Source organism: Trichophyton benhamiae (assembly GCF_000151125.1).
Source record: "Trichophyton benhamiae CBS 112371 chromosome Unknown contig01535.1, whole genome shotgun sequence".
NCBI classification, from domain to species: domain Eukaryota; kingdom Fungi; phylum Ascomycota; class Eurotiomycetes; order Onygenales; family Arthrodermataceae; genus Trichophyton; species Trichophyton benhamiae.
Window position 1 is genome coordinate 701,349 of NW_003315109.1, and position 24,309 is coordinate 725,657.

At 49.5% G+C, this 24,309-nt stretch overlaps 10 protein-coding genes across 10 annotated transcripts; 8 read left to right on the forward strand and 2 right to left on the reverse strand.

Annotated features, from left to right (window-relative positions):
- Positions 1-385: 385 nt before the first annotated feature.
- ARB_06554 (uncharacterized protein) lies at positions 386-2,048 on the forward strand (the record flags this gene model as incomplete). Its single annotated transcript, XM_003015382.1, has 2 exons — positions 386-694; positions 768-2,048. 2 exons carry the CDS (start codon positions 386-388, stop codon positions 2,046-2,048), a joined length of 1,590 nt encoding a protein of 529 aa, XP_003015428.1.
- Positions 2,049-3,681: 1,633 nt separating this feature from the next.
- On the forward strand, positions 3,682-6,275 carry ARB_06555 (uncharacterized protein; the record flags this gene model as incomplete). The annotated part of the gene is made up of 5 exons (XM_003015383.1): positions 3,682-3,984; positions 4,046-4,268; positions 4,324-4,355; positions 4,411-5,964; positions 6,024-6,275. 5 exons carry the CDS (start codon positions 3,682-3,684, stop codon positions 6,273-6,275), a joined length of 2,364 nt encoding a protein of 787 aa, XP_003015429.1.
- Positions 6,276-6,868: 593 nt separating this feature from the next.
- On the forward strand, positions 6,869-7,815 carry ARB_06556 (nucleic acid-binding protein; the record flags this gene model as incomplete). The annotated part of the gene is made up of 2 exons (XM_003015384.1): positions 6,869-7,236; positions 7,302-7,815. The coding sequence occupies 2 exons, from the start codon at positions 6,869-6,871 to the stop codon at positions 7,813-7,815; spliced, it is 882 nt and encodes a 293-aa protein (XP_003015430.1).
- A 1,073-nt stretch (positions 7,816-8,888) lies between these two features.
- Positions 8,889-10,667, forward strand: ARB_06557 (uncharacterized protein; the record flags this gene model as incomplete). Its single annotated transcript, XM_003015385.1, has 1 exon — positions 8,889-10,667. The coding sequence occupies one exon, from the start codon at positions 8,889-8,891 to the stop codon at positions 10,665-10,667; it is 1,779 nt and encodes a 592-aa protein (XP_003015431.1).
- Positions 10,668-11,317: 650 nt separating this feature from the next.
- On the forward strand, positions 11,318-13,214 carry ARB_06558 (uncharacterized protein; the record flags this gene model as incomplete). Its single annotated transcript, XM_003015386.1, has 2 exons — positions 11,318-11,569; positions 11,640-13,214. 2 exons carry the CDS (start codon positions 11,318-11,320, stop codon positions 13,212-13,214), a joined length of 1,827 nt encoding a protein of 608 aa, XP_003015432.1.
- A 738-nt stretch (positions 13,215-13,952) lies between these two features.
- On the forward strand, positions 13,953-15,668 carry ARB_06559 (uncharacterized protein; the record flags this gene model as incomplete). The annotated part of the gene is made up of 2 exons (XM_003015387.1): positions 13,953-14,048; positions 14,121-15,668. The coding sequence occupies 2 exons, from the start codon at positions 13,953-13,955 to the stop codon at positions 15,666-15,668; spliced, it is 1,644 nt and encodes a 547-aa protein (XP_003015433.1).
- Positions 15,669-16,054: 386 nt separating this feature from the next.
- ARB_06560 (uncharacterized protein) lies at positions 16,055-16,702 on the reverse strand (the record flags this gene model as incomplete). Its single annotated transcript, XM_003015388.1, has 1 exon — positions 16,055-16,702. The coding sequence occupies one exon, from the start codon at positions 16,700-16,702 to the stop codon at positions 16,055-16,057; it is 648 nt and encodes a 215-aa protein (XP_003015434.1).
- Positions 16,703-18,330: 1,628 nt separating this feature from the next.
- On the forward strand, positions 18,331-19,694 carry ARB_06561 (uncharacterized protein; the record flags this gene model as incomplete). Its single annotated transcript, XM_003015389.1, has 2 exons — positions 18,331-18,838; positions 18,910-19,694. 2 exons carry the CDS (start codon positions 18,331-18,333, stop codon positions 19,692-19,694), a joined length of 1,293 nt encoding a protein of 430 aa, XP_003015435.1.
- A 976-nt stretch (positions 19,695-20,670) lies between these two features.
- On the forward strand, positions 20,671-22,239 carry ARB_06562 (uncharacterized protein; the record flags this gene model as incomplete). Its single annotated transcript, XM_003015390.1, has 1 exon — positions 20,671-22,239. The coding sequence occupies one exon, from the start codon at positions 20,671-20,673 to the stop codon at positions 22,237-22,239; it is 1,569 nt and encodes a 522-aa protein (XP_003015436.1).
- A 389-nt stretch (positions 22,240-22,628) lies between these two features.
- ARB_06563 (uncharacterized protein) lies at positions 22,629-24,289 on the reverse strand (the record flags this gene model as incomplete). The annotated part of the gene is made up of 2 exons (XM_003015391.1): positions 22,629-24,133; positions 24,205-24,289. The coding sequence occupies 2 exons, from the start codon at positions 24,287-24,289 to the stop codon at positions 22,629-22,631; spliced, it is 1,590 nt and encodes a 529-aa protein (XP_003015437.1).
- Between the last annotated feature and the right edge of the window lie 20 nt (positions 24,290-24,309).

Consider the following 24,309-nt stretch of genomic DNA (forward strand, 5'->3'; position numbering starts at 1 on the left):
TCTGCCTCTTGTTCCAGCCGGCCTTGTCTCTCCCTCCCTCTCCGTCTCCCTTTTCTTTTCTTCTTCCTGGCCTGCTTGACAGAGTTCCGTTTTAAACCAGCTTCCCCTGTAGCACGCTCTTTTTCTTTCTCTAACTCTCTGTTGTCTCTCTGCTGGCTGGCAAGAAGTTGTGGTTTTGTTTACTTCCCTCCCCCGTGTATTATTTGTATACAACAAACGCGCGCAAAAGAGGTTACGCCTTTGGCCAACTTTTCTCCCTCGCTCCGTCTCGCCGGCGACAAGAAACCACAAACTACTTAAAGAGCTGCCTCAACCGCCTTCGTCACTCTCTTTTTCCTCTTCATCGTACTCAAGCTCTCGCTGCGTCTCGTCGCTGCCCGTCACGATGACCCTTCAGGCGATCTACGAGGGTTTCCTGGCCAGGCCAGAGCCGGAGTTGCTCGCGGAACAGGCCTCGCTGCACTACATCACCACCACGACCTCGCACTCTGGATCCCAGGACATCATCAAGCACCTGCAGGCCGTCCGCCGGACGCTGGATAAGAAGTCCCAGGCCACTCTCAGCGCCGTCGAGGGTGCCAACTCCCTCTGCCTCGAGGTCGAGACCACCTTGCTCTTCACCTGCGGCGGGGGGCCTTATCTGCTGTCCCTCGACGATAACTTCGTCGTCGACCAGACCGTCACAATCCCGGTGGTGCGTTATACCTGAAGGATTCAATCCAAAAAGAAGGGGAAAAAGGGACAATGCTAATAAACTGTTGGAATAGATCCATATTGTTCACTTTGATGCAGAGAACAAGATCGTGCAGATCCGCCAGTACTGGGACCAAGCTTCGCTGCTGAGAAAGCTCAATGTCATTGGATCACGGAACAACTGGCCAATCTCTGATAGCGCGGAGCAGAAGCGTCTAATCAGCTCGTCCATCGCAGCTGCAGCCAAGTGCTCGAAGAAAACTGAGGCTGAGGCTGAGCCAAAGAAGCCGGAAGAGCGAGCACCCAAGAAGGCCGCAAAGGAGCCAGAGACTCCCCTATCCTTTTTTGAAGCTCAGAGCGTCGAAGAGCCGGTGCCGGCTACCAAGTCTCGTACTTCCACCTTCTCTGCAAAGCCGGCTCCACGAGACTACAATGACCTGTTCCAGGGAGATGACGAACCCCTGGTGACTCCTCCCAGGTCGAGAGACCAGGTCCTGGGTACCCCCAAGACCCTCTCAAAGACGTATACCCATTTCGAGTTTGGCGAAGGAAAGCTGCCTGGCGACCAGCCCGTGAGACCGTCCAAGCAGCCCGGCCACTTTGAATTCGGAGATGAGGTTGAGCCTCATGTGCTAGAGGAACAGAAGAAGGCAAGCGAGAAGTCAAAGTCCAAGCATCCGGGCCACTTTGAGTTTGGAGAGGCCGAGGACTGTCCCATGCCTGTTCGTCCTCGATCATCCAAGCATCTCTCTCAATGGGACTTTGAAGACTTCGTCACTCCCGAGAAGCCCAAGAGAAGACCCGTTCGAGGCCAGGAGGTGCGTCACTTTGGCTGGAGCGACGACGAGGTTGAGAACGTCACTCCCAAGCCAAAGCCACGCATCGCCCATCCGCGACGTGACGCCGAGACCCATTTCAAGCTCCAGGATGAGCAAACCCCCCTTCCAGCTGAGAAGGCCGCTGCAGGTGCTGCGCATAACAGAGGCCTGAAGCTGTATGAACACAATCTGTACGATGAAGATGAGAAACGAGAAGAACCCATGAATACCTCCAACGGTACCTCCAACGGCAACAGCAACAGCAACTGCAACACTTATAGACGCAAGATCTTTGACCCCCAGTGGGAGATGAAGGACGAATTCGTGCATGAAAACGGAAACGCGGCCGAGGAAGAAGAGAAGAAACCCGTCTCCCGAAGCCGTATGGGCGTCGTCAAGCTGATGGACTCCAGCTGGGACAAGTTTGACGAGAACAACCCCCAGGAACAACAGCCCGTCGTCGACCGTCCCATCCGCGCCAACCCAGCTCGCCAGAGCGTCTATTCCAGAAACTGGGGCTTTGGAGACGAGGATTAAAATCTCCCCTTTTCCTATCGCCTCTTTCGGCTGGTTTTCGGCAGGAATAACACTCCCCCTTTTTTCTTTTCCGCTAATATATCTACCGTATTCCACCCATATCTTAACCCTCCTTTATTCAACTTTCTTTATTGACTCTCTCTACTGAGATCTTTATGTTTTATGATCACTACCTCGCCCTTATTTTCTTTCCTTTTTTTTACCATCCCTTTTGCCCTTCGGCTACTAGTTAGGGAGAAATCTTCTTTTTTGAAATCGTTGCTTGGACTGCACTGAAACGACTACACGGGCGATGGTTACGAACTCCGACGAAATGATTCCCATCAGCGTCACTCTTTATTTCTTTTCCCTGCTTTACTACATGTTATTTACTCTAGAGAGAAGTGTTTCGATATTGAAGTGCCATTAACTACTGCTGTGTGCTGTGTGGCTTTGTCCTCGTACTCCTACTCGTGATTAGTTGACTAACTAACTAGTGAGGAGCAAAGCTGCTTATCTCCGAGAGCCCAGAAAAAAGAGCTCGGCGCAAAGTCGGCCATCGTCACCTTTTGCTTCCGCGATAGTAGTATCTTCTTCCTCGAGACGCCTGCCGGGGAAGATTCTGCGTCTCTGCTTCGTCTGTCCTGTCTGTCTTGTCTCTGCAGTTAATTATCGATCGGAATAGCTGGGGGGAAATGCGGTGCTTTTAAATGAGTCTTCATGCCGGCCGGGATCAGCCCTTGACTACTTAAAAGACTCCATCAACCCGACTTCTGCGCACATCTGCAAAACGGCCCAGCAAGCAAGAGACTCTGTCAGAGCTACTGAGAGCGCCGTGAGTATATCTCTTCTGACTGCTGAAAGCCCTTCTTGACCCTCAGAATACTCTATCCTGCGATAGTGCCTGACTTTGTCATCCCACTTTGATGAAAATGGACCATGCTGATATACTCAACTTCACAACCAGATAGGCCTCCATCTCTCGCAGTCGTGCTTCCGGTACCGCATAAAACCCATCGGATTCATTTATATTCTACGCGAGACTACTCCCTCTGACTCCAGGGAGGCCGCTTCGAGGTGCCGGAGTAGACCAGACAGCTCTCAGTGGTCCAAATATACAACCCTCCTCAGTGATCTACAACAGCTTACCCGGAGCTGACAATTCGGCTACCAACTACCAGACTTCAGATATAACCGGACTTAAGGGCCTCCAACTTTCATCAGAGCGGTTCTTTCGTTCGATCTCCTTTCGTTTGTGCACAGAAACCACTCATTCCCTCCACATAAGTACTGCAACCGCAATAGAGGTCAGTGGACATATACTGTCAAGATGTCGCCCACCCCGCCCACAACATCACCCAGTACGCATTCTCCAGAAGGCCAATATCGCGTTGTTCGGAAAAGAAACCGTGTTCCAGTGTCCTGTGCGCCATGCAGAAACCGAAAGTAAGTTGCGCTGCCTATATTATCACACCACACAATTGCACTACTTTTACACGCAGCCTCGCTAACCACGCGTGTTGCCGCCTATCCATAAAGATTGAAATGTAATCGTGCTACACCTTGCGAAAACTGCGTGAAGAGAGATGACATTGCTTCCTGTTCATATGCCCAATCAACCAACAGACGGAGGTATCAGAATACTCAGTCTGCAATGTCGTCGCCAGATGATATGCAGAATCGCATAGACAGATTGGAGAACCTGGTTTTGTCCCTGATGACCAATGGCGCACAGTCGGCTGGACCTACTGCTGCGATTGCTACCGTGTCCGGGGATAGTAGTATAGATTCACGGGGCCCGCAGAGCGCAAGCACGAATACGGTAGACATCGACTTGAAAGATGAAGAAAGTGACACGGAACAGGTTACCAAATCGTTTGGAATCATGAAAGTGGATAACCAGAGCCAAAAATCATATTATGTCTCCGAGGCACACTGGTCAACAATCCTGAATGATGTATGGGCTTGTCTTTCTTTATATGCCATGAACCGGATGAACTGACGCGTTTACTATCTAGATTTCAGAAGTTAAGCATTTCTGGGCTACCCATAAGAAGCAGTACGAGGAGCAGATGCAGAAAGTGCAAGCAACCAAGCAGACACAGGGTCTGAAGGGCTCTGCTCTAATATTTGGTGCCATGTCGTTACCCACCGAAGCAGAGATTATGGCGTCTTTCCCTTCAAAATACACTGCAGATATGCTTCTCCGCCGTTTCTTTGCTACCCTCGACCCCTCTATCAGTAAGTTCAGTTGTCTGATAATGTATAAAATCAAGAAAACTAACAATCTATATAGCGCTTGTCCACGGCCCGACATTCTGGAAAGAGGTATGCACGTACCCGTATAATATTTTGTTTTCCTGTCGCTAACCCTGATGTGTAGTACGAAGCTCACTGGCAAGACCCCTCTAAAACGAGTATGGTCTGGATAGCAATGGTTTTCGCAATGCTTCGGCTGGCGATGCTATCATACCACAGAGAACGAGACGAACCCCCAGAATTCCGAGGGAAGTCATTAGATATAGCCAAAACATACCGGATTGCAATGGCACAAGGGCTAGTATACTCAGACTTCACGAAGCCTCATCGATATCTACTTGAAACCTTGGCATTCCATTTACAAGCTGAGTACTCTCAGAGCTGTGATTCTGAGACGTCAGTTTGGATCCTGGTTGGAATGATTGTCCGTCTGGGGATGAGAATGGGATATCATCGAGATTCTAAAATGTTTCCGAATATATCTGTTTTCCAGGGAGAAATGCGTCGACGGCTTTGGACATGGGTTAGACAGGCGGATTTGCTATTCTCCTTCGAGGCGGGACTTCCGAGTATGATTCGAACGGGAGACGCGGATACAGACTTTCCACGATGTCTATATGATGAAGACTTCGATGAAGATTCCAAGGAGACTCCTCCGGAAAGGCCATTTAACCAGCCAGCTCCTATTGCGTATACCATTGTTCATGCAAGACTCACAACTGTCTTTAGTCGGGTGCTGGAAAAGTCACAGAAACTTCGAGGATCTTCGTACGAGGAAGTTTTAGAGTTGGATCGAGAGCTACGGCATGCCCGCGAAATGATACCCGAATGGCTGCAGATGAAACCCCTTCCCGAATGCGCCCATGAACCGTCTACTCTAATAATGAATAGAATCGCAGTATGTACTTATCCTATTGACCTATTGCCTAATCTCATTTTACTAAGTTTGATATTACAGGTTGAAAGCATCTACCACAAAGCCCAATGTGTTCTACATCGTCCTTATCTAACAAGGGCCCGCGAAAACCCACGGTATACTTTGTCACATCGGGCCTGCATCGATAGTTCGCTTGAGCTATTACGACTTCAAGCAATGCTGCATGCAGAAAAAACATCCGGCAGAAGAGTCCTTCATCCAAGATATTACACTACGTCACTTACTGGCCACGACTTCCTGCTAGCCAGCACCATTCTTGCCCTTGATCTCTACCATGAAGCACAGTTAGAAGCGAACAGGCGGCAAGGTGATAGTCCATATGGCTGGGGATGCGGAATGCAGGAGGAGATGCTTGCTACCCTTCGGCAATCTTATAACATCTGGAACGAACTTAAAGACGAGTCTATGGACGCATGGAAGGCATCCAGTGTTCTGGGATTGCTCCTGGAGAAGATAAGTTGTCGACGAGACAATAGAGATACCACGTCAATGGATAGCAGCTTTGACCCGCAAGATGAGAAACAGAGTGCTGCTATGACTCTGGGACTCCTTAGTAGCGGATTAACGCCCCAAGGACCAACAAGTCCGCCTCAATTCGGAGATTCCATGATAGGAATTGATCGGACGTCCTCGGCCCAGCAAGGAGGCTTACCTTCTAACATAGACCAATTAGCGGGCCTAAATTCTCCGTTTGGCATGTTTGGTCAGATGCCAGACATGCAGCCATTCAACCTCGACTGGGTATGTTGATAACGCATCAACTAAATCTGATATCTCTTTTACTAACAAATTTCCAACAGGAGGCTTGGGATAACTATATCCAGTCAGCCGCCCTTGATCCCACCAACCAAAACTGGGCAGATGTAAATCAACGGCAGGACTTCCAGCAAACACACCAGCCTCAGACTACCGCTGAGAACGAGCCAAATATGTCTATAAGACCACCAACATACCCTCTACGCAATGGTACATATGATGCGAACGGCAATACCTCCACTCACCCCACATACATGAATAATAACGACTATCAAGGAGGTGCAAACGCCTCCTGATTTGGTTTGATCCCGCGCTTTTGTTTATGCAACTCTCCTCATTCGATATCCTTATAGCACTTAACTGAACTGATTGTTTTTACGTATATACATTAATACCATGCCCGGAAGCAAAAGTACATCATTGTCATGAATGAATTCGTATGATAGACATATCAAATGAACGAATGCTTTATTTCTGTCGCCTTGATATCAAAATCAAAATAAACTCCACAATTTCTACAAGCTTTTCACGTGATTTTATTTAAACTTCGGTACTAGCCCAAATATGGAAAAGTACAAATTTTCCCGTCGAAACTTTTTTTTTCAAAAGTTTTTTGCTTTACTGCGAAATCTTCGTTGCTTCAACTCCATCTTCAATTCATCTTCAACCTCAACCGTCAATTTCACCTTCTTCTGTTTATTTTCTTCTTGGTATCTGTCTTATTAAGTGATACTATTTTTCTAATTCTATACTTTGTATAAGACCTTTATTTGACATATCTTCGACAATGTTCGTTCCCTTCTATCTATAATTACTTATCCCAACCAAATTTCAAGCCATTGAACATGCTAACCACCTGTTGCTGTATAGGATTTCTCTTAGACATGCGATGTACCGCGCCGCCTCCGCCGCCGGCGGAAGCGCAGCAAGGTCCTTTCTCCCAAAGCCACAGGCCGCTAGCTCACAATTGAGCCAATTCACAAGAGTGATGGGTAGCCAGCTTTGGGCCTCGCAACGACGACTCTTCACCGAAGAAGCCAGAGACCCTGCAGTCGAAGAAAAGAAATCTATGGTCAGACCAGTGCGAAATTCTTTTGGCCTTCCACCTTCCCGCCCCGAGCCTCAGCCAAAAGCCACAGTCTACGTTGGAAACATTCTCTTCGATATCACCGCTGCGGACTTGAAGGAATACGCTAGCAAGTACGGCAAGGTTTTGGGAACTCGAATCATATATGATAGCCGTGGCCTTAGCAGAGGGTAAGTTGCTGACTTTGCCTTTTGTAGCTTTCCCTTAATTTATGTTGCTAACTTGCGCGGTCTAGATTTGGCTATGTCAGATTTGAGAGTGTTGAGGAGGCTAAAAAGGCCATTGATGAAATGCACCTTAGCGAATATGAAGGCCGTAAACTAAGTGTCAACTTTGCTCAGGTTGACCTCCGGGATGAACAACCCCAGAGAAAGATGGAGCCAACCCGTACCATCTTCGTCGGCAACATTGCCCACCAAGTCACGGACCGCGACCTCCATGCCCTTTTCGATGACATTCCCAACGTCTTCGATGTTCGTGTGGCTGTTGACCGCAGAACCGGTATGCCAAGAGGCTTTGCTCACGCTGAATTCACTGATGTCGAGAGTGCTATTGCTGGGTTTGAGATGTTGAAGGGCCAGGCCCCATATGGCCGCCCGCTCCGATTGGACTACAGCCACAGTGCCAGACGCCCAGGTGAAATCGACAACTCCAAGGCCCCTGCCGCCAACCTAGAGGGCGAGGCGGAGGCCCAGCAGGAGACCAATGCATCCCCATCCGAAGAAGCAGCTCCCAGAGCCGCTCTCTAAATGGATCCTCGAACCTGTTTTCTCGACATCTCTTTCTCCCGCATATACACTTTACCAATACTTTCAAAGTCTAGAGGCTGAATCTACATCTCTATTCGGCGTTCATGCTTGGTGGCTTATAAACGGAGCGTCTGACATGTTTTGATGCTGTCCATGCCTCTTTCATTTTCATGCCCGGGACAAACCAACCTCGATGACCTCCCTACTCTTCTCGCGCCATAATTCTACCTGCTTCCCTCCCTCTTCTCGAATGTTTTTACTATGAACCCATTTGTCCCTTTTCCAGGCTTTCAAAAACTGATTCAAAGCTGCTGTAGTATATAAAGGTTTTACTGTTTTCCTGACGAGTTTTTTGCATGAGGTGTCTCGCGGGCTGCTTTTGTCCTCTCCTGTACCTACCTGGCCATTATATATCATTATCATATTCCATATCACCGCCCCCAAGCTCCGTGCTCACCTTATCGTCTTTTATCTAGAGATTGATAAGCAAGCGCGTCACATGATTTGTTCCTCGGCTCGCTGAGTAAGCAGCTTTTTGCCTCCAAAAAACGGCCGAGGAAAGAAACTGTTCTTTTGCCTGCGACTAGTCAAGTTCCCCACGCCAGCTCAACAGAAGATACAACATCTCATTTTACATCCACGCTCCCTTTAAAATCATTTAACGCCATATACCCGTTGTCTTATAGTCGATTGTTTGTTTTCTCATTTTAAAGATCTAGTCCTCAGCTCTTCATTCGGAGCGTTAATAGCTTACGTTATACCCGGTCTATCCCATCCGTCATCTACCCCGAGCTCCCCGGCTTTCCTTGCACATATATACTGGAGAGATGTCGTTCTTAGGCGGTTCCGAGTGCTCTACAGCAGGAAATCCGCTTACCCAATTCACAAAACATGTCCAAGATGACAAGTCTCTCCAGCGGGATAGGCTGGCGGGTGCTGGTCCTGGTCGTCAGGAGACGATGCGGTCAAGAGGAATGATGGGGGGACAGGATCATGTAAGTGGTGATGGAAGTATTATTTTATTAACAGAAACCAAGTAGCTAATGCATTTTATTCATTCTGAGGTCTAGATGATGGACGAATTCCTCAAACAAAACGATCAGATGCAGGGACCGGCACAGCCCTTCGCCATGGAGCAGATGCGTAGAGAGCTAGAGAACTTCCACCCCTCCCCTCAAAGAACAGGATCACCAGCATGGGCAGCAGAATTCGACCCTGGCGAACAAGCTCGTATGGAGGCTGCCTTCCAATCTCCAGCCCCGGGAATGATGAAGGGCAACACCACTTTTCAGGCATCAGAGTTCGCACGGTTTCAACAAAGCAGGGCAGGTGCCGTACCAGGAGCAGCGAGCCCGATGATGTCACAATATCAGGGACCAATGGCTAGAGGATATGGCATGGGGATGGGTCAAATGGGCATGATGGGCCCCGGATATATGCCTATGGCAATGCAACAGCAGCCTCAACAGCAGCCGATGGAACAACAACAAGACATCAAGGGGAAAGGAAGAATGATTGAACTAGACGATCAAAATTGGGAAGCCCAGTTTGCTGAGATAGATGCTTCCGGCCAAGCAAATTTGGATGAAGAGGCGAATGCTGCCATGGAGAAAGAACTTGATGATTTGGATAGGTCAGTTCCCGCAGAAGAGCACGATTTCGCTGATTTTGAGAATGTATGGAGAGGAATTCAAGCTGAAACCGCTGCAACTAGACAACTGGTGAACGAAGACGAGAAGATCGAGAATATGGCGATGGGCGATTTCAGCGAGTGGGAGAATTTTGACGGTGGTTTGAATACCCATAGCTACAGAGACCCCCAACCTGGGGATTATCTTTTTGAAGATCAGAACGCATTCCGAGCTGTTGGCAACCCGTTTGAAGAGGGAGTACGCATCCTGGAAGAAGGTGGAAACCTATCACTAGCTGCCCTAGCTTTCGAGGCGGCTGTTCAGAAAGACCCAACTCACGTCCAGGCATGGACACTGCTTGGATCTGCGCAAGCCCAGAACGAGAAAGAAAGCCCGGCTATCAGAGCGCTGGAACAAGCCTTGAAGCTGGATCCTAACAATCTCGATGCGCTCATGGGCCTAGCAGTTTCATACACCAATGAAGGCTATGATTCGACAGCCTACCGAACCCTAGAGCGATGGCTGTCCGTCAAGTATCCACAGGTCATCGACCCCAATGAGGTCGGAACTGAAACGGAGATGGGCTTTACCGATAGACACATGCTACACGAGAAGGTAACGGACCTTTTCATCAAGGCTGCCCAACTCTCACCTCATGGCGAGCACATGGACCCTGACGTACAAGTTGGGCTGGGTGTGCTGTTCTACGGTGCAGAGGAATACGACAAGGCAGTCGACTGCTTCTCAGCCGCTCTGGCCTCGACAGAATCAGGCAGTTCGAACCAGAAGGGACAGATACATCTGCTCTGGAACAGGCTTGGGGCTACCCTTGCCAACTCTGGCCGATCGGAGGAAGCCATCGAAGCCTACGAGAAGGCTCTCACCATCAACCCTAACTTTGTCCGCGCCCGCTACAACCTAGGCGTATCTTGCATTAACATCGGCTGCTACCCTGAGGCAGCTCAGCATCTGCTTGGAGCCCTATCAATGCACAAGGTGGTTGAGCAAGAGGGCCGTGAACGAGCAAGGGAGATTGTCGAGGGTGTTGACGGTATCGATGACGCTGAACTCGAGCGCATGATCCATGTGAGCCAGAACCAGAGCACGAACCTGTATGATACCTTGCGGCGGGTGTTTAGCCAGATGGGTCGTCGGGATCTCAGTGATATGGTGGTCAGCGGAATGGACGTTTCGGTATTTAAGAAGGAATTTGACTTTTAAAAGCTTGAGCAATATGATGATGCCCTTAATAGACTTGGAGTTCGTCTTTTACAATCACTCTCACGGATGCGGAGGTTGCTTGCAAAGATATCTACATATCTGGGTACGGTGGTAAAGGGGACATTGGACAGCCTATAGTTACATTGATTTCTATATATGATGAAAGTTACTAAGCCAGCTCGCATATAATGGAAGACTCAAGACACGTCTTCACTTCACTATCTAGTCTCCACCTTTATCCTTTATCTCCATCTCTCATCGTCTATAAAATGATCGTCTTTAACCCCTTAGAATGTCCGAATAACACTTGAGCCGCGTTTTGTTTTACCTCGGCAGAACTCCGGATGGCGTCACCGCCCTTCCCGATCGGGACGTCTCGAGCTGCGAGCTGAACTTCTCCAACTTCTCCAACTTTCTCCGCATAACCAGGGACTTTTGTTTTCGTACTTAACGCAGGGATTTCTCGGCATCAACATCGATATCAACATCAATATCCTCAGATACTTGGTTGTCTCTGCCCGACGCTGATGATAATTCTAATTGCATGAGTCAACACTTGAAACAACGTATCTAACGAACGTACCTGGCTCCAAGGGCCTTGATTTATCAGCTCCCATCCGCATCTCAGCGCCAATCCGTGGGAATCAAAGATGAGCCAACCAACCGGTGCGCAGGCCGTTGCAAGAGCTCTCAAAAATCTCGGTGTTACTGTCATCTTCGGCCTAGTCGGCATTCCTGTTATCGAAATTGCCGAAGAAGCAATCAACCTAGGAATACGGTTTATCGCGTTCAGGAACGAGCAGGCGTGCAGCTATGCGGCAAGCGCATATGGGTATATCACTGGGAAGCCAGGCGTTTGCTTGGTCGTGGGAGGCCCCGGAGTACTACATGCAATGGCGGGAGTATGTTCAGTGTATATATATATATATATATGTTTACTCTTGTTTACAAAATCAACTGACTGGTTACTAGATTGGAAATTCAAATGTGAATGCCTTCCCGATGCTTATTCTGGCTGGATCGGCGGAGACTACTCTGGTCACCAAGGGAGGATTCCAAGAGATGGATGCGATATCGTTGCTCACTCCGCATACCAAGCTGGCCGTCAGACCTATCTCGGTGGACTATGCCGAGAGTGCAGTATATGACGCATACAGAACATGCTGGTACGGCCGCCCGGGAACAGCTTTTGTTGATTTACCGGCAGATCTTATCCAAGGGAAGGCTACGGGGAGCTTGCCGTCCGCTGGCCTCCAGCTGGTTCATGCACCTCCGAAGCCTGCCGGTGACCCAAGTATCATTTTTAAAGTGGCCCAGCTTCTCAGAGCAGCCCGGGCACCCTTGGTGGTGGTCGGTAAAGGATCCGCATATGCAAGGGCCGAAGAGTCCATTCGCAAACTGATTGACACTGCACGCTTGCCCTTCCTACCAACTCCAATGGGAAAAGGTGTTGTACCTGACTCTCATCCACTTAATACGTCTAGTGCACGAAGTGTTGCGTTGAAGAATGCAGATGTTGTCCTGCTTCTTGGAGGCAGGTTGAATTGGATACTACACTTTGGTGAGGCGCCTCGCTGGTCACCGGACGTCAAGATTATCCAGGTTGACATACATGCCGAGGAAATTGGTCGCAACTCTGGAAGCGGTGAACTGGGCATTGTTGGCGATATAGAGCTAGTGGTTGACCAGCTTCTCAAATCACTGGGAGACTGGCACTATCAGCCACCTAATTCACCTTCCTCCTACCCTTCCCTTATATCCGCCTCTGCCACCAAGAATGAAAACAAGTCCCAGGAGAAGGCCCTTCAGGCCACGGCTGCTGGACAGTATCTAACCTTCCAACGCGCATTCCACATTATCAAAACGACCCTCAACTCACTCTCACCTCCAGAGAACGGAGGTATTGTCTACATATCTGAAGGTGCAAATACCATGGACATCTCTCGTTCCGCATTCCCGCTGCAACATCCACGCCAGAGACTAGATGCCGGTACCTATGCTACCATGGGCGTCGGATTGGGATACATTATTGCTGCCCATGCAGCGTATAATCTGCCCCAACCACAAGGTACGCTTGAGGCGCCATTGCCAAAGAAGATAGTCGCCCTGGAAGGTGACAGTGCGTTTGGATTCAGTGCAATGGAAGTAGAAACTCTTGCTCGACACCAGATTCCTGCCTTGATCTTCGTGATGAACAACTCCGGTATATACCACGGTGACACCAAGACAGAAGACGACTGGCGTAACATGCAGCAGGCCACTCTCTTAAACGAGACAACTTCGTCTTCCGCTGGTGATAAGAAGGGCCTTCGGTCTACCAGCCTTTCATACGAGACGAGATATGACCGTCTGGCGAGTGTGTGCGGAGGACAAGGTTTCTTTGTGCGCAATGAAAAGGAGCTAGAAGATGCGACAAGGGCAGGCTTCTTGGAGAAGCACAAGTTTACCATTGTCAATGTCATTGTCGAGCCTGGTATCGGCCAGTCTATCGAGTTCGGATGGCAAGCTGGCAAGAAAGATAAGACAGCACAAGCATCGAAGCTCTAGACAGACACGTTTGCCGGTGTACATCCTCAATCCCTACGATCTCCTGTACATATAAAATGTATTCAGCTAGTTAATATCAACCAGAAATAGGTATATATTAGGAACGAGTATCAAAAGGACCCCCTTTCCAGGCCGGCCCTGCATGCAAGGATAGCTAGCTACAGCCAGCCAGCACCATCCATGACCAAACCGGGATGCCGCGGATTCAACACTCCTTAGCGCTTTGCAGTAGTATCTTCGAGCCGCCTATTGAATTATATTTCCGGCAGGCTGTCAACTCTGTCTCTATTCAATAACGAAGCAATTAACTGTCTGCTAAAGAGCCGTCAATAAGACAATAAAGGCGGCTGACGTCACTGGCGATTGGCTGGAGGCCACATGTCATCTTCTGGACAAAAAAGAAACCATGCAGAAGAAATCTCAAGATCGATTAATAAAATAAAATAGTCTTAAAAGGAGGTCTTAACCGCCCGTCGAACCACCGCTGCAGAGATGGCCTGACTTATAGACTTGCCTGGTTTCCTTCTCTCCTTGAACGAATATATAAAACACGGTCCCTTCCGGCATTGCACCCTCGTTGGCCTCACCATCGATCCATCGCTTCTTAACTGACTAGTCTGCTGGAGCTATCTTGGAAGCTCCACCAAAGGCAGCAACTCAACAGGCGTATACACGCGATATCTGTGCTCGATACCTGGTCTGACAGGCAGTTTCAGACCGATCCTCTCGCTAGTCAAGATGGGCGGCGCTTCGAAGCTCTTTTACCTGGCTGTGTTTAGCCTCCTTGCCCCGGCTCACGGGGAGGACAACAGCAGCAGATCTAGATCGTGTGCGGTATGCGATTAGCCGCTTTACCCTGTCGATATATAGGTTGGGCCATTTGCTAATGGGAGATGTTTTCTCTAGATTGATGCCCGGTCGACTGTTTCTGATGCCTGTGCATCCTTCGCTACGTTTGACGGGCTAAATAGCCAGATTACACCGGTTCTCAAGTCGCTTACGCAGCATTCTGATTTCTTTTCCTATTACCGCCTAAATCTCTTTAACAAACAATGTCCGTTCTGGTCAGACGATGCTGGAATGTGCGGGAATATCGCTTGTGCCGTCAGTACGCTGGAGTCGGAGAAGGATATACCGTTGATATGGCGAGCAGAGGAACTGAGTAAGCTAGAAGGCCCCAAGGCTGGACATCCAGGCAAGAAGCAGCAGAAGGAACGGCCCAAGGAGAAACCGCTGCAAGGCATGCTCGGCGAAGATGTCAAGGAGTCCTGTGTCGTGGAGTACGATGATGAGTGTGACGAAAGAGATTACTGTGTCCCTGAAGACGAGGGCGCCACGGGCAAAGGTGACTATGTGAGCTTGTTGGACAATCCGGAGAGGTTTACGGGATACTCAGGACCAGGCGCAAGACACGTTTGGAATGCAATTTATCGAGAGAATTGCTTTATCAAACCAATGCAAAAGTCACGGCTGATTCCAAACAACGTATTTGGAGCGCCAATGGGTTCACAACTGCAGGCGGTGGATGATTTCCGACATGTCCTTGAAAGCCATGAGGTCAACCAGGTAGTCTCAGGGGCTGTACGTGATGAACTATACCCTCTAGACGATGAATGTCTTGAGAAACGTGTCTTCCACCGACTAATCAGTGGAATGCATGCCTCTATATCGACTCATCTCTGCTGGGATTATTTCAACCAGACCACCGGGAAATGGGGTCCTAATATGCAGTGCTTCAAAGAGAGGCTTCACACACACCCAGAACGGATCGCCAATCTTTATTTCAACTTCGGTGTCCTTACTCGAGCGGTTGCTAAACTACAGAAGCACCTTCAGGGCTATAGCTTCTGCATCAGTGACCCAGACCAGGACTATGAAACCAAACAGAAGATGAACAGCCTCACGCAGATCCTGGCAACCCATCCTCAAATCTTCGACGAGACCACAATGTTCCAGGATACTGTTGCCAACGGTCTTAAGGAGGATTTCCGCAACAGATTCAGAAATGTCAGCCGAGTGATGGACTGCATTGGGTGTGACAAGTGTCGACTATGGGGAAAACTCCAGACGGCTGGATACGGTGCAGCCCTGAAGGTGTTGTTCGAGTACGACGAGACCAAGAATGGGGAGAACCCTCCTCTGCGAAGGACGGAGCTTGTTGCCCTGGTCAACACCCTCGCCCGTGTGTCGCATAGTCTGGGATCCATTCAAAAGTTCGAGGACATAATTAAGAACGAGATCGCTGCTAACGAGGCTGGGGCGGCTAAGGTCGAGAAACAAGATGAGCAGCCTGTTGCAGAGGATATTGATGACGAGCCCGAGATGTATACCCATTCGGAGGGTGACGATGAATCGCCGAGTATCATGACGATGATTAAACAGGAAGCCGCCCTCATATGGCGTGCCTATGTCTTCATCGTAAAAAGTTGGATCAACTTCCCTTTCTTAGCGTAAGTCACCCTTACATCTTACTATGCAGAGTATGTGCATGCTAACTTATAATTTGTATAGCTGGGAAATCACGGTATTAGAATTTAACCGTCTATGGAACTTCTGGCTTGGGTTACCAGTCCCACCGAGGTCATGGGAGATCCATTTCCCCCATATAGATGAACTATAAACCACTACGTTTGGCGGCACTTCTATTGTTCGATGTTATTATTATTTTTTACATTCCGGATTGTATAAGTTTAATACCACTTCAGGATACCTAATGCATGTTACTTTGGCTTATGAGACACCGATTCATTTCTATTTAGATATTATACGAGTGGTAGACAAGATTGGTTTATAGAAATGCACGACAATGATCGATTCAAAAGCAACGTTTGCCAATCTTCTCAGTTGAATATCGGAGGAAGTCCCTCTGCCTCCATGGCAGCCACAGTAGCCGGGCGCTTCGAAGCCTCAACAACAAGAGCAGTAAGTTTCGGGTAGTCCGATTCCATAGGCAGGCCAATCTTTTGCCCCCATCGGTACATGGTAAGAAGGTATGCATCCACGATCGTAAACGAGTCACCAACAGCATGCACACCTTTGAGTTTATCGTCGATATACCGGAAAGATTCCTTGATAGTCGTCATGCCCATGGCCTGAAGCTTATGGTGATCTTCGGGATCGGCTGTGAAACGCTGCGGCCTCCAAAGCCCGGCAAAGGCTTGCCCGTGGAGCGTGCCTGATATATAGTTTGCCCACTCGATCACACGAACTGTATCCAGTGGAGTCTTGCCGAAGAGATGCTTTTCAGGAACAAGGTTTGAAATCGCCATCATGACCGCGGGGTTCTCGGTGATAATGTCGTCGTTAAATGATAGCGTTGGGATGCGAAGTTTGGGGTTAACAGCTTTGAATTCATCGCTGTTGATGCTATCGAATGATACTTTGACTAGTTCGAAGTTCACTCCGGTCTCTTTGAGGATGATGTGTGGGGCGAGGGAGCATGCTCCTGGAGCGTACCATAGCTTGATGCTTGGAGTAGTGCTGGCCATAATGCTGTCGTGCGTAAAAGCTGAGGATAGAATCAGAGCTTGAAGAATTGATATTGGTCGTGAGCTGATAATCTAGGAGTGTTTATTGTTTGAGGGGTTTTATATACCACTCTTCATGATATAGATAGATAGGTATACTTGTCCTGATTATGAATGCAGATGCATTTATAAGCAGCCGAATGGAAGCCACTAGTAAGGCCGAAAACCCCGAGGCCGTGTTTTCGCTAAGCAACTCGCTTCAAAATAGACATATTTTTCCGAGAACCTTGTATAATTTGGAATAACGATAGCAAATGGCCTGATCCATCATTGTTAGGACTCGCTGGAGATGGTTATCTGGCAGAGCTTTTGCTCTTTAAACATGTTCCTGGCCGGGAAAATTAATTCACCCCTTTGGTTAGCCGGCGATCTCAAGAGCGTTTGATTCTGGATGTATTGGTCGCTCACTGACTACAGCGCCGGGTAGACCTCGTAGCATAGGGTATATATACGGAATCATAAGGACAAGGAGCCTAGCAGCCCTTCTCTGATGCAGCAGACCGGAGGGGACATCTCTACGGATGCATACTCTAGTCTATTGAAAATCCAGTTCCGCACCTTAGATGCATATCTTGCGAAACTTCCCCATCAGCCTTGTGGTAATAATAAGAAGAACAAATCCTTCGGTCACAAGTCCACGACCGTGGCGTTATTGCTAACCGGTGAGCATGCAGAGTAACCGTCAAACGCCACTCCAGAAAGTCAGCACTTTCATCTCTGATAGAGGATGGGCAGCCCCTCTGTAGATCTTGATAGCGCTGTTTTAACAGGTATAATCTGCAATACAGGTAGGTACCTGCCGCGGTCCAATTCAGCTTCTTGGTATCAACATTCCACTTGCTCGGGCAGGTTTAACAGCATAGTAGATATAACCAGCTCATCAACAGAGCACCGGGGGTATATCCATCCTCCACTCACTTCAGTCAAAGCCGCGGCCTATAGATATCAACTTGTTGTCGTTTGATATATACATATCTCGAGAAGAAGAAAAGGAGGAGTTGCTACTTTTTGCTCACCGCCCGTTTATCCACGTGATCACCCTTTTCTTTCGGGACTAAGTAACGCCGAAGCCGAAGCATGTGACGCGGCGGCGAGTCACGGGACAAGGAACTTTTTTTACATCCTCGGCTCGTTTTTGCGGCGACGAAGAGAAAAGGACGAGAAGGCAAAGAGAAGAAGAAGAAGAAGAAGCGAAGTTTCGGCTCTGTTCACGAAACCCCCATTCGAATCTTCTTCTTCTTCCCCGGAACACCTGCTTGTTGCTCCAGACTGTGGATAGCCGACACGGCCTTTCTTTCTAGCGTTCGCATATAGACACACCGCTCCCAGCCATCACCGACGAGCTGTTGGGCAGACTCGCGCTTTGACGGATGCGCCGCGGGTAAAGGGGGGCAAAAGGGACAGCATACAGCAGACACACCGCAGACTCCGCGATGGCATCTGTGTCGCCCCCTAAGCCGTGGGAGAGAGCAGCAGTTGCAGCTTCAGGTCAGTTTATGAGAGAGTGACGCCCCCCTCGCAGCTGATATCAGAGAGATATCTACCAATATCAGAATCTTCAAGACTCAGCGGGCTGACCTGGTCATACTATGAATATAGGCTCCTCAGTAGCACAACGGGCTGTAACGGCCTCTGCTGCACCTCAGTCTTCTACTACCGCCGTTGCGCCGTCTTCTTCTTCCACTACATCTTCTTCCTCCTCGGCACCCGATCTGCCATCCAGACCCAGCGCGCTGAACGCCGTTGTCAACCAGACAGCCTCTACCTACTCCCCCTATGGCGCATCGAGACTAGGCACGTCACCTTATACTGGTGGGTACAACAACTATTCATCGCCTTATTCACGGTTTGGGGCGATGGGAGGCATGGGCTCGATGTACGGCGGCTACGGCGGAATGGGAGGGATGTATGGCAGTTATGGTGGAATGGGAGGAATGTATGGAGGAATGCAGAACGGGGACCCCAACAGCTTGACGCATTCATTCAACCAGAGCACACAGGCGACGTTCCAGATGATCGAGAGCATCGTTGGTGCGTTTGGTGGGTTTGCGCAGATGTTGGAGAGCACCTACATGGCCACACATAGCTCATTCTTTGGTGAGTCGACGAACCATGCCATAAACCGACATTTCTGTCTCGCGAGATCGAGTTTGACTAACATGGTGTAGCTATGGTATCTGTTGCAGAGCAGTTTGGGACACTGAAGAACACGCTTGGTTCTGTCCTGGGTATCTTCACACTCCTGCGATGGCTGCGGACACTGCTTGCCAAATTGACCGGCAGACCGCCCCCGGCTGATGCAACCGCCTTGACCCCATCTGCCTTCTCTGCGTTCACCGGCAATAATGGAGGCCTTCCCGACGGCTCCGGTCGCCCCAAGCCATCCAAGAAACCCTTCTTCTTCTTCCTTGCTGCAGTCTTCGGCCTCCCCTATCTCATGTCAAAGCTCATCCGCGTCCTGGCTCGGTCACAAGAACAGGAAGCAAAACGACAACAGGAACTCCTCAACGAAGCCCAGCAGCAGGGATCCATTGACCCGTCCAAGCTCGACTTCTGCCGAGTGCTATACGACTACTCGCCCGATACACAGACCACGGGTGGAATCGACCTCGCAGTGAAAAAGGGCGATCTTGTTGCGGTACTGAGCAAGTCGGACCCAATGGGAAACCCATCCGAATGGTGGAGGTGCAGGAGCCGTGATGGCTCCGTCGGATACCTGCCAAGCCCCTATCTCGAGGCCATTCAACGCAGGCCACAGCAGCAAACAATCACGGCTGGAGCCGCCAGCAGCACGAGCAGCGCCCCGGCTACGAGGACGAGCACCCTGGTTGGCAACGCTGCCGAGTCGCGAACGAAGAGCCTGACTGCATTGAAGCAGGGTCCAGAACCCGTCAAGGGAAAGCCAACTGACATCTCGCTGGAGAACTTCCAGAAGTCCACTTTCTACTCCTAAACCAAAAAGGAACTACCATTTTTCTGTCTAATCTTTTCTTTTCTTTTTTTCCCTTTCCCTCTCGGACGGTGTTAAGTTGGTTATGAGGTCTTTGAGCGTGTTTGGCCTGGTGTTTGTTCAATTATTATTGCTAAATCTATATGTGTTATCCATATAAGCCGGTTGGTTGGGGGTGGGAAAACGGCCGCTGTGTATATATATATATCAACCTCACATCATCAATTCATGACTGACTCTCATCACTCAACGCAACCCTCAACGTACGACACCCCCATATCCACAACCCAATATTGAGATACAAGTCACTACTGTCTGGGTACCCACAGGCTGGAGCATGCATGTAACGAACTTCTTCCGGGCCACTCTGGGGCCAAAAAAGTTCCCCCCCTCCGGCGCTCGATCCCAACCCCTAACATGGGAGCCCCTGGCCAGCGGGCTTTGCGCTCATCAACAGAACCAATCGACTCTGGCCTGAACACGGCTGACGGCTGGACACTTTTCATGCGGACAGGAAGCCAAATAACCGCGTCCTCTCTCCTATCCAGGCTAGCCCGTGAGCGAAAATCCTGCACTAAAAGCTGCATGGCGGCGGGCCTCTGCAGCGTCACCTTGGGGAAAAGAGCGGAATTTATCCCAGGGAAAGGAAAGAAACCCGTTCATGGGAGCGGGCGGGATTCGAAATGATGCTTGCATGCTGCCCAGCCAGGGACCGAGTTATAGGATGGCCTGATATATATATACGGGAGGCTGCGTTGGCGCTGTCAGGGCCGGCGTCAACATCAGTACTTATACATATATAACCCGCCATACTCCGTGCAGGGGGGATTGCCAGCCAACCTTGATCCAGAATACACTATTTGATGCTGGGGATCCCTTGATCGAACGAAGAGCCAGCCGGACATTTTTTGTGCATTTTCCTGCATTTTTCTATGCTGCGTGGTTGAAGTGCATACTCCCCAACGGAAATATATGCACGATGGCTTCCTCATCCTCCAGTCTGATATGTCTCCCTCTAGATCGATATCTAGAGAAGTTCGAATTGGCCCGGAGGCGCTTGATCGTCAAACATAGAGTCGCCCGCGCTCTTCGAAAGGCCGAGAAAGCGTTTCGCAAGGCCAATCCAACATACGCGGACACTCTTCGATTGGACCATATACGCCAGATCGACTATCCAGTCCTCGACAAAGAAAACCGCATATATCTGGACTATGCCGGCTCTGGCATCCACGGCGAATCACAGCTGCAGCGTCATTTTGAACTGCTGCGAAGCAACGTCTTTGGCAACCCGCATTCCATCAATCCGACCTCAAGCGCCATCACGAAGTTGGATGAACAGGCCAGAGCCAGGGTGCTCTCCTTCTTCAGGGCGGACCCATCTGAATACATCGTCATCTTCACCATCAACACATCCAATGCACTCAAATTGATTGGAGAAGCCTACCCTTTCACCGAGGGAGGTGAACTGCTTCTGCTAAATGACAATCAGCCTCCCGTGATAGGGCTGCGAGACTTTGCCAGGAGACGGGGCGCGGCTGTCTCATATCTACCGGTTAAACAGCCCGAGCTACGATGTGACGAAGGCGCGGTAAAGTCGGCTCTGAAACGCAAGGAGAGCATTGACGAGGCCCCCGCCCGTCTCTTCGCCTTTCCCGCTCAGTCGAACTTTACTGGCGTCCAGCATCCTCTCGAGTGGATTGCCGATGCTCAGGAGCAGGGATGGCATGTCTTGCTAGACGCAGACAATTATGCCCCTACAAACATTCTAGACCTGTCTCGCTGGCACCCGGACTTCGTCAGCGTATCCTTCTACAAGATGTTCGGCCACCCGTCTAGTGTAGGTGCCGTCCTGGCTCGCAGGGAGGCCTTTGCTAAACTGGGCCGTCCCTGGTTTGCCGGAGGTACTGTCTGGGGCAGCTCGGTCCAAGCAAACGGACATATGTTGCTGGGAGACAACGAGGGTTTTGAAGACGGTACTATCAACTTCCTTTCCCTTCCTGCCATCCGCATAGGCCTCAATCATATAGCCGGTATAGGCATGGAAGCCATCCATACCCGCGTCAGCTGCCTTACCAACTGGCTGCTTAAAGAGCTCAACGGTTTAACCCACACAAACGGGGAGCCTCTGGTGGTGATATATGGCCCGTACACCTCCGACTTGCCTCGTGGTGGTATTATCGCCCTCAACTTCGTCGACATGAAGGGATGTTTGGTCGACGAGGACCTAGTTGCCCGCCGAGCTGCTGCGCGCAACATAACATTGCATGTTGGGTCTGCCCTTCAGCCAAACACGGAAACATCTAGTGCTGTCGAGTCTGATTCTCCGGATGCCATACAGAAAGTATCCGGCGAGACTCAGGAGCGCAAAAAGCCGACGGAAAGGAGGAGGGAGAGTGAAACTTCCTTCAACGAGGTCGGCCTGCCCACCGGTGGTTTCATTCGCATCTCCCTTGGCCTAGCTTCTAATTTCTCGGATGCTTTCGAGTTCGTTCGGTTTGCATCTACTTTCCTTGACACGATTCCTGTTAACGATGCCTGCACCGCCTGAGATACGATTTATGACACTAATGACAATATCTGGAGATGAAAGTTAAGAAAAATTGCTTATGACTCTTTCGTGTGGCCATCTGTGTTTACGGACGGCCTTTTGCTTGCAATTGTACTATCCTCAGGCAACCAGATGTTGTCTGATACGACTAATGTTCTATCTTGTTTTTTTGAAGCAGGCCTGAGTGAGATTGAAATGCGCTATTATATGATTTGATTTACTATGTTTTGATCGTTCATTGGTTTTCTTTGATAGAAAAATGCTAGATCAACCTGTCATTAACCCAAACAGCATCAAACACCCTTACACTTCTAAATTTCCTAGTGATATTAATACATTAAAACAAAGAAACTGCCCATTTGGCATCAGACTTCCTACAAAGAAATTCCTCAAGTGGTTGACTTGCTCGAACCTGCATTGCTTGCATGGGCCAGCAAGAATTTACAGCATGTAAGCGTATACTTGCAAGCGCGGGTCCAAGTCTCATCACTCTGGTTAAAACCGAGTCTGATGCTTGCGTCACCAATCTTATCACGCTTGATCTCATACGGCAATTTAAGGCCTGTAACTTGCGTTGAATTTTGACGTCGTGGCGTGTTCCCCGGTCTAGAAGCCGAAGGCTCTGCGGGAGTGGATATCGATGTTGGAGTCTTTTCGACCTGATTACCTAGCTGCCGGAGGCATTCGAGGAAGGCAACCATACCTGCATCGAATCGGCGATGCATCCACGGTAGATTTAGTGGCAATTCACCAGAAGAAAAAAGGTCAAGGGGTGTGATTTTGGGCTGTATCTTGTTTTGTGCCCCGTTTGCTCCGTCCTGCCGATTCGTGGACTGAGATTGAGATTGAGATTGAGACTGATTTGGTTGAGGGTATTCGATCTTGTCGATCCTGGACGTCGAGCCCATAGGACGTAGCTTGTATCCTTGGAACTGAAAGCCTATCCGTTCGGCAATGGTGGCGAGAAGAAGTACAGTTTGGCCCCAGGCAGCATTTGTCTCTGACCATTCGACGGGCTGACTCGCAAGTCGCCCGAGTCGTAGCCCATTAATGGTGCCAAAATAGCCGTCATGGCTAATACAGAATGCGTCGTTAAACAGGTTTGTCCGTTGTAGACGTTCAAGTTGCCGGGAGTCGTGATCGTATTTCACATTTAAAGCGTCCCGCTCGTTTTGGAACTCAGATAACGTCAAGGCAAAGGCATTACGATCATGCCAGAACTGCTGCTCTTCCAAGTCTAGTTTTCTTGACTCTTCCTCTAACTCGGCGATCTCTTTATCCACTGCCCTTTTTTGGTTCTCCAATTCAAGTAACTGGTCAAAGGCCTCGGCTTCTGCTTTGAGGGTTGCCTCCAGCGTTTCCTTCACGGCCGCCATCTCATCTGCTGAAGGGATAGAGGTATTCAGACTCTTGAGAAATGAGATATATGCATCCCGCTCCTTTGTGGCTGTTGCAAGTTGGCTCTGCAACCCGTCAACTAGCATTTCTGTACAGTCAGTGCATATAGGATGATCAATATCTGACCGGGCAGATACTATCTCGAATATCCGCGCCGTCCGCTCGACCTGATCTGCAAATAATATTTCATGGCTTTGTGGTTGAACACCCGAGGTCTCCTGTCCCTTATGTCTTCCCCTCAGCTGTTGACTGGGTCCGTTTGACTGGTAAGACGAGGCGTGTAAGGACTCATTCAGCATTACAAAGGACATTCCAGATGCTGGATCCTGCGCTCCAGACTCAGGAGTACCTCGTCCATGCCGTGATGAGGCCGGTATCTCTTTTTTATAAACCGGGGAGGTTACCCGCTGCGACGCTTGATCATATCGTTCTTTGCGCTCTGGAGGGTACGAGGGTCGCGAGCGAGCCAGACCAGCTGGCTTTAGAGTAGATTTTCCTACAGAGCCTGTTGGAACAGTTAGATCATTCCATATATCCCGTGGTTTATGGCGTTGTAGCTCAACTTACCTACTAGAAGATCGTATGCTGCTGGGTTAAGCTCCTCAAGAGAACTATCCAGCTTTAGAGGCGTGCGACATTTCTGGCAATACATGGTTCCAGCTGTGTTTCCCG